This window comes from Microtus pennsylvanicus, chromosome 3 (assembly GCF_037038515.1).
Source record: "Microtus pennsylvanicus isolate mMicPen1 chromosome 3, mMicPen1.hap1, whole genome shotgun sequence".
NCBI classification, from domain to species: domain Eukaryota; kingdom Metazoa; phylum Chordata; class Mammalia; order Rodentia; family Cricetidae; genus Microtus; species Microtus pennsylvanicus.
This window is the reverse complement of record NC_134581.1, coordinates 82,080,263-82,089,403: the sequence shown is the minus strand read 5'-3', so window position 1 is coordinate 82,089,403 and position 9,141 is coordinate 82,080,263. Positions and strand designations below refer to the sequence as shown.

At 34.9% G+C, this 9,141-nt stretch overlaps 1 protein-coding gene across 1 annotated transcript; it reads left to right on the top strand.

Moving 5' to 3' along the window:
• Window positions 1-506: 506 nt before the first annotated feature.
• Window positions 507-1,433, top strand: LOC142847139 (olfactory receptor 8D1-like). The gene has a single exon (XM_075967868.1). It carries the CDS (start codon window positions 507-509, stop codon window positions 1,431-1,433), a length of 927 nt encoding a protein of 308 aa, XP_075823983.1.
• Window positions 1,434-9,141: the final 7,708 nt, after the last annotated feature.

The following is a 9,141-nucleotide window of genomic DNA, read 5'->3' as shown; positions in this document are numbered from 1 at the left end:
TGATTTTTGTTTGTTTGTTTTTCAGAAATATTTAATACAAAAATCCAAGCTTATGCTACATCCTATTCCATCAAAACTGATCTTCAAAGCAACAGAAGTCCTCCATCTCAGCTTCTTGAGCTGTGACGTTAAGTGCAGGAGCAAACAGACGGCATTTCTCCTCTTCATCTATCAGCAAACACTTTCATCTCAAACAGAACAAATTTTGTCATTTTGCTGTTAAACCCAAGAAGCAAATGTTTCTTAATCAGTAAGAAAGCATTTTGTTTTGTAATCTAAAATCACAACCAACTTAGAGAGTTCAAGAAAATATATTAGACATTCATTGAACATAGATAAAAAATAACTTGGAAATTTTCTAATTTCTATTTCAAGCTTTAGTTTCATTGGAAGAGGAGTGATGGTCTTTCATAATGTAATTTTTAGTTGTTTAAGAGATCAGGCATGTTTATGGTCATATAATGGTAAACTAATATCTTGTTTCCAATTCCACAGAAATCTTCAAAATGAGCACTGGAAATAATTCTGCAACAGCAGTGTTTGTCCTGGTGGGATTAACTCAGCAATCAGAGCTCTTGCTGCCCCTCTTCCTCCTGTTCCTCGGAATCTATACTATGACAGTAGTGGGGAACTTGGGCATGATTCTGCTCATCACAGTCAGCCCACTGCTGCATACTCCCATGTATTATTTCCTCAGCAGCTTGTCCTTTGTTGATCTCTGCTATTCCACTGTTATTACACCTAAAATGTTGGTGAACTTTCTTGGGAAGAAAAATTTGATCTTCTATTCTGAGTGCATGGCCCAGCTCTTCTTCTTTGTGATCTTTGTGGTGGCTGAGGGTTACCTCCTGACTGCCATGGCATACGATCGCTATGTGGCCATCTGCAGACCATTACTATATAATGTGATCATGTCATCTAGGCTCTGTTCACTGTTAGTTCTGGTTTCCTTCATCCTAGGCCTTTTGTCTGCCATTGCACACACAAGTGCTATGATGAAACTGAGCTTTTGTAAATCCCACATCATAAGCCATTACTTCTGTGATGTTCTCCCCCTCCTCAACCTCTCCTGCTCCAGCACACATCTCAATGAGCTTCTCCTATTTATTATTGCAGGACTCAACACCTTGGTGCCTACCATAGCTGTTATTGTCTCTTATATCTTCATCTTCTCCAACATCCTTCGCATCAGCTCATCAGAGGGTCGGTCCAAAGCTTTTGGAACCTGCAGTTCTCATCTCATGGCTGTGGGGATCTTTTTTGGTTCTATCACCTTCATGTATTTCAAACCACCTTCTAGTAATACTTTGGAAGAAGAGAAGGTGTCCTCTGTATTTTATACCACAGTGATTCCCTTGTTGAATCCTTTAATATATAGTTTGAGGAACAAAGATGTGAAGAAAGCTTTGGGAAGATTCTTGGTGAGGAGATAAGTCTTAGTGCTGGCAAATGAAGGAAGGGAGAAATGAGTTGTTCTACTGAAAATATGTACTTTTTGTTCATCTTTTCTTCTTTCTTGTAATATACCCTTATCAATGTTTGTGGTTCTGGGCAACCTCTATATTAGGTAAGCACTATATCAACCTCCTACATCCAAAGTTTATAATTTTTCAATTGTTTTCCCCTGTATTGTTGATTCAATTTTACAATATAATGGAAAATCATGTTGCAAAGCATTTATTAGTGCATTGACTGGAAAACTGATCTTTTTGTCATATAAATGCAATGGCAATTCAGATTTTTCTTTAAAATCAGTCTTCTCCTCCTATGTTCAATCATTGCTTATTAAATCCTTTCTGTGTCTATAGTTCTGAAGTAAGTTCCTTCCACACTCCATGAATAACTATGAGTAGATCTCTCTTGTGTAAACTCAGAAGGAGCAGTACAAGTTCTTTTAGTTCATGAGCACTATGGTTGTATTTTAGAAATGTACTTTTACTGTTTTTCTCTCTATCTTCTACCTCTTATATTCCTTCTGTTTCTCATCTGCAATGTTTCTTCAGCCTTAGAGCATATAGTAAATCAAAGCATTGTTTAGGGCTTCAGCTCTTATCTATCATTTATTCTCAATTCCCATGCAGGCATGAGTCTCTAATCATCAAATGTGTAAATGAAAACTTTTTCAGTGTTGAAAGGAGTTTTTACCTAAGGGTATAAAAATAAATACTTAGAAAGCAGTTTAGAATTATATCTCTTTGAATAATCAATCTTTTGTTATAACTTTCCTCACAGAACGAATCTGCAGACTACTGATGAAATCTGTGAATGTGTGAGCAGCTATTAGGTTGAGTTACTACTTTGTCTACCAGACTCTAGTTCTAAATCCAAGGACAAAGATTCTCCTGGTCATAACCAATGGACAATAATAGATATAGACAAATGTGAAAGAGAGATTAATATTAAAAAGGAGAGTAGACATGAGATGAGACAAACAAAATACAAAATGCATGATACAAAAGTAAAAAACTGTCAAATACATTTTTTTTCTTTTTGAAAAAGAAAACCTGCAGCATGAGAAGTATCGGGTTGCTCACTAATGTGAAATATTTAGAAACATGAAGTGGATCCTAGGTTCATCCATTAATCCTTGAAAGAACAAAACAAATTTATAGGAAAATCAAGAGACATGTAGAGAAAAAAAAAGCAGTTGCCAAATAGATTGGCAGTTTCAGTCTGCAGGATCTGCTCAATGTGTTTTAACATTTTTTTTCTATTAAGAATATGCTAGATACCTTGGTTTCCATTTGGAGAGTACCATAAGTTAATAGGTTATTATATCAAGTGAGGTAGGTGAAGTGTATTTCCATCCCATCGTAATTTATTATTAAGTATAAATTGTTATTCAATTAGCTGTGATATAAGAAGTGCCTTGGGATTATAACATTAAGAAAGAAGAAGAATCACCTATAATTGCAGATGATAAAATAACCTAATCCCAAATCTTTAGACTATCTGTAATAATACTAACTGAAGATTTCAGTAAGGAATGTTAGAATGGTAAGAAAGATAGCCTAAATACAGCCAAAAATTGTATTGCCAAGATGACACACACACTGTGGTTCACAATTATTGAGTACTTTAGAGAGTGGCATAGGTCATAAAGTGGTCATAGGCAATTATAGTGTACAGTAAACATTCAGTACAAACAAAGAAATTATAGAAGAAAAGCTGGCACATGCAGCCTGAATAGAAGACTGCTTGGCTATTTCCTGAGAGGAGAAACAGCATCTTGGGAGATTTCACCAAAAGGAAAACTATGTCACTCACAGAGAGCTGGCAGAGCAAGAAGTACATGGGAGTGTGAAGCTGAGTGGGGGAGACAATTGCGAGGAGTTTGAGTGAATTCCTCAGCAGGGTAAATATATAGAAAAACAAAAACAGGACAAAACATAGTTCCCAGACCCTCTGCTCATGGGATGCCCATTAGGATAACGTGAGTCATGATACAGAGATTCCTCATAGCTTTGAGATTTTGTAACTTCAAAGCAGAACACAGACGTCGAGACACACACATCAAATATTAAAACTAAACCATGGAGTTATCTCACGCACATGTTGGTTTAATTTTTTTTTTTTTAAAAGGAACTCTTTACACTGAATTGTTTAGAAATCTCTTTTTATTTGGAAAAAAAGGATGTAACATTTTGGAAATTGTCTTATTCCACAAGAACAATGATATTCTTTGTGTGATTAAAAAAAGCTCTTATAGGAGCAGGTCTATATGGATTAAAAAAACAATAAGAGTGTAATTGGAGAATGTGATATTTTTGGGAGTTTATTTCTTTTTTATGTCTGCTTTTTTATTACTTAGTAAAGTATTTAAGGAAATGAAGTGCTTTCTACCTAACAACTTAATTATATTTTTTGGCAAATTGATTTTATAGGACAACATTCCAACTCAGTAAAACGTAAAGACTCGCCAATTCCCTAAACGTTTCTGGCCATTCAGCGGGGTGTCTCCCTGGCTACTGGTTTTCTCTATTTACCCCATTCCATCTTGTCACCCAGCACTTCTTTCCATCTGCTGGACACTAGGATCCCCAAACTCAGCCTGCTTTGGGGCTGAGAGTCTGGGGACCCAGTGGTGAGTGCTCCTGCCCCAGGGGCTTCTTTACTCCACAGGACCCTGCTCCTATAAGCCCACCTTTTTGTCTGCAAGGTCCTTGCCTTAGCAAGAGGCCCTGCTCCTGTACCAAGATCCATCCAGAGGGGTAAGTGTGTGCCTGCCTAGCCTGACAGTCCCAGAAATGGAGTACAGCCCCCCCCCCCAATTTCTTAAACATTTCTGGCCATTCTGCAGGGTGCCTACCTGGCTATTAGCTTTCTCTATTTACCCCCATCCCATCTTGCCCCCAAGCACTCCTTTCCATCTAAGGAATCCTTAGATCCATTAGAATAGCCTGCTTCAGGGCAGGAGGGATGTGAGAGCCAGCTCTAGTGCTGAGGGGACCTAAGAGAGGGCAGACCAAGAAAATCCCCAAGTACACAGTCAGACACAGCAAAGATTAGAACAAGATGCCAAGGTTCTTCTGGATGCATTTGAAGGAAGAAATGGGCAGGTGCCAATACAAGAAATCATCCAACAACCTGAAAAGCAACATGATAACACTAAAATCCAGCGAGCACCCAACAGGAAGACTTGAACACCCTAACCCAGAAGAAGTAGAAGAAATCGACTTTAAACATAACATTATAAAAATGATAGAGACCTTTAAACAAGATGTGAAAAACTCCCTTAAAGAAATGCAAGAGAAGTCAAACAAAAAGTTAGAAGAAATGAAAAAAAACCCTCAAAGATACCTCCCCCAAAAATGCAAGAAAAAGCAATCAAACAGGTAAAGAAAACAGTTCAAGACTTGAAGACAGAAATGGAGGTAATAAGGAAAACACAAACTGAGGGATGGCTGGGTATGGAAAAATCTGAGTAAACAAACAGGAACTACAGAGACAAGTATAACCAACAGAATAAAAGAGATAGGAGAAATGATCTAAGGCACTGAAGATACTATAGAGGAAATAAACTCATTGATCAAAGCAAACAGCAAATCCAACAAATTCTTAACACAAAACATCCAGGAAATCTGGGACACCATGAAAAGACCAAACCTAAGAATAATGGGGTAGAAGAAGGAGAAGAATTATAGCTCAAAGGCCAAGAAAATATATTCAACAAATTATAGAAGAAAACTTTCCCAACCTAAAGAAGGATATTCCTATGAATGTACAAGAAGTATACAGAACACCAAATAGACTGGATCAAAAAAAAAAACAACAACAACATCTCCTCGCCATATAATAATCCAAACACAAGACATACAGAATATAGAAAGAATTTTAATAGCTGCAAAGGAAACAGGTCAAGTAACATATAAAGGAAAACTATCAGAATTATACCTGGCTTCTCTATGGAAACCTTGAAAGCCAGAAGGTCCTGGATAGATGTGCTGCAGACACTAAGAGACCATGGATGCAAGCCCTGACTACTATACCCAGAAAAGCTTTCTTTCAGCATCGATGGAGAAAACAAGGTATTTCAGGACAAAAACAGATTTAAACAATGCATAGCCACAGCCCAGCCTTACAGAAAGTACTAGAAGGAAAACCAAAATCCAAGGAAGCCAACAACACCCATAATAACACAAACATCTGACAACCCTCCACCAGCACAACTCAAAGAAGGGAAACACACAAACATTACCACCAAAAAAAAATAATAACCAGAGTTAATAACTGGTCATTAATATCACTTAATATCAATGGACTCAATTCACCTATAAAAAGGCACAGGTTAAAAGAATGGATACGAAAACAGGATCCAAAATTCTGCTGTTTACAAGAAACACACCTCAACCTCAAAGACAGACACTACCTCAGAGTAAAGGGTTGGGAAAAGGTTTTCCAGTCAAACAGACCTAAGAAACAAGTGGGTGTGGCTATACTAATATCTAGCATAACTGATTTCAAACTAAAATCAATTAGAAGAGATGGAAAAGGATACTTTATACTTATAACAGGAATAATTCATCAGGATGAAGTCTGAATAATGAATATCCATGCCCCTAATATAAAAGCACTGACATATGTAAAAGAAACATTACTAGAATTCAAAGCACATATCAAACCCCACATACTAATAGTAGGAGATTTCAGAGATTTCAACACTTCTCTCTCACTGAGGGACAGGTCAATCAGACTTAAATTTAACAGAGAAATGAGAGAAATAACAGATGTAATGAATCAAATGGACTTAACAGACATCTTTAGAATGTTCCACCCAAACAGGAAAGAATATGCCTTTTTCTCAGCAACTCATGGAACCCTCTCAAAAATTGATCACATACTCAGTAACAAAGCAAATATCTGTAGATACAAAAAATTGGAGGAATCACCTGTGTCTTATCAGATAACCATGGAATAAACTTAGAATTTAACAACAATTCTACCCCCAAAAGGCCTACAAACTCATGGAAACTAAGCAGTCAACTACAAAACCATCACTGGGTCAAAAAAGAAATAAAGAAATTAAAGTTTTCCTTGAATTCAAAGAAAATAAAGACACAACATACCCAAATCTATGGGACACTATGAAATCAGTGCTAAGAGGAAAGTTTATAGCACTAAGTGCCCACATAAGAAAATGGAGAAAGCTCACAATAGAGAGAATTAACAGCACACCTGAAAGCTCTAGAAAATAAAAAAGAAGCAGACTCACCCAGGAGGAGTAGAAGACTGAAAATAATCAAACTGAGGGCTGAAATCAACAAAATAGAAACACAGAAACTTTAGAAAAGAGGTAAAACATGTAATCATGAAAATTAAAAGGCACATAGGTAAATTTAACACGGATCTAAGGAACATATAGTGCCCAGAGTATAAAATCAGAGTATATAAAATAACAAAATACAGTGGTATGTGTGTTTATACATACACATATATAAAAAATAAAATAAAGTAAAACACAAGAAAATCAAAATAAAAAATTGAAAATTTGAAAGATTATTATACTAAAAAACAAGACAAAATTAATAAAATAATAATTGAGTATTTTTAATAATATTAATATAGAAAATGGAAACATACTCAGAACAAGCAGTTATGTATTATATATCTATAGTATAACAGGAAATTGGAAAGCATAGATATGATGGCAAAGTTTTAATAAACCATTACTTTTTAAACTATAGTTTTAAATTGCCTGAATAAACTTAAAATCAATAAAGAAATGGATGGTTTAGAATCCCTATAACTCCACCTCATATGCTAGGCATAGTTTTATATTGAAATTGTAATAAACTATAGAAGAATATTATTTTAATCTTTAAAATAAAGGATTGGCTATCATGTATTTTTAAATTAAGTTTTAAATAAATTCACCAATATTATCATCCCTGAAACCCTTATAACCTTAGATGGACCTAGCTGGCTACATTTGTAAATTTAGTACTATGTATATTTATTATGGGTATTGTGTGTGTGTGTGTGTGTGTGTGTGTGTGTGTGAATGTGTCTGTCTGTGTTTATTTAACAATTAGATAAAAAGAGGCTATGAATTAAAGATAAAGGAAGAATGAAATATATGGTAGATATTAGTATGAGGTGAGGGAAAATGGCATAATAAAGGTAAATTATAAAATGATTAGAGCACATGGCAGCTGAAAGTGATTATGACATCTTGTACAAAACTTGTGCCAACCCAATCCAGTCCAAATCCTAGTCTGCAGAGGAGAGTCGAAAGCAAACTCCTACCTTTAGCCTTAGAACTGTGGGCAATGGCTAGCTGCTATAGAGGGAGAGATATCTTTCTCTAAGAATTGACTCCCTGGTAAGTCAATCATACCAATGGAAGACAACTCACAAGAATATTTGTGCATCATTAATTAATCTTGAGTTTACAATAAATAAATAGAAAGATAGATAGATAGATAGATAGATAGATAGATAGATAGATAGATAGATAGATAGATAGATGATAGATAAAACTGAACACAAAGTTATATTGATAGGAAATGAGTCAATCACCAAAGATTTTGGGGGGGGGGTGAAAATGTGATCAAAACAATCTCAAAGAACTAATTAGTATTTTTTAAAGTGAAACTAAGTATCATGGTGCATGCCTTCTTTGGAAGATGAGCAAAGTATCATGAATTTTAGTTGAGCTTAGATAACAATAAAATCCTGGCTCAGAATATATTTTGTTTAAATCAAGTAAGAAAATTTAAGACATGTTTTGAGTGACCAAAGGACTCACAAAATGCTAAGGATTATGTGGTTCTGGGTCTTAAAGCAGAAAATTGGGATTTGAACAAGTAGTCTAAACTAACGAAATTCTGTAAGCAAGTTTTGTTTTACAGAAGAGGATGTTCTAATTACATTTAGATGTTTAGCAATAGTAGTTGAGGCCCTGTGTATCTTCCCAAATTCTGTGATAGAAAACATAGGCTAGTGAAGAGGAAAATCTATAATATCCCCAGAGAGTAAATCCCTTTAAGAGTGACTGACATGTACTAAAGTTGAATTCAGATAATAAATACATAAGTAAATAAATAAAATAATTTGAAAACTCTAGAATATTATAGTAAGACAGCATGGGATTTATTTATTGAGCTATGTTAATAATTTTGAATCCCTGAGGTAGTAAAATGCTTCCTGAGATCATCAAAGCCCTCATTTTTTAAAATTAATTGTGTATTACACATGGGCAAAGTCTTTGGAGAATTTGTCTACCTTTGGGAATGAATTACTTGTGTATTTCTAAATTCTAGCTCAACATTTCCAAATAATATAGAATCTCTGTGTTGAAGCAAACATCTTCAGGTAAGTAGATTCAAATTTCTCTGAAGTTTGAATAAGTCTTAACTGATATCTAAGTAGTACTACTCAAATTGTCTTAACAATAATAAGTTCATCTATATTGTAGATTTATCTTGCTAACCATAACACTGTATATACCAAACTTTAAAATTAATTTAAAACTTACCTTGTCTCATTTAATTATATAAAGGGAATTCCTCACAATATATTTACTATGAAGGATTTAATAGGTAGTTACTAGCATGAAATCACCTACAATTTGATGCCATGTAGAATAGTTCCACAATGATATTAGAATTCTTATCACTATGCTCTACCATTTGTGATATA

What these genes read in the sequence shown, in the direction of transcription:
- LOC142847139 (XM_075967868.1), top strand. Translation starts at nt 507, where the DNA reads ATGAGCACTGGAAATAATTCTGCAACAGCAGTGTTTGTCCTGGTGGGA.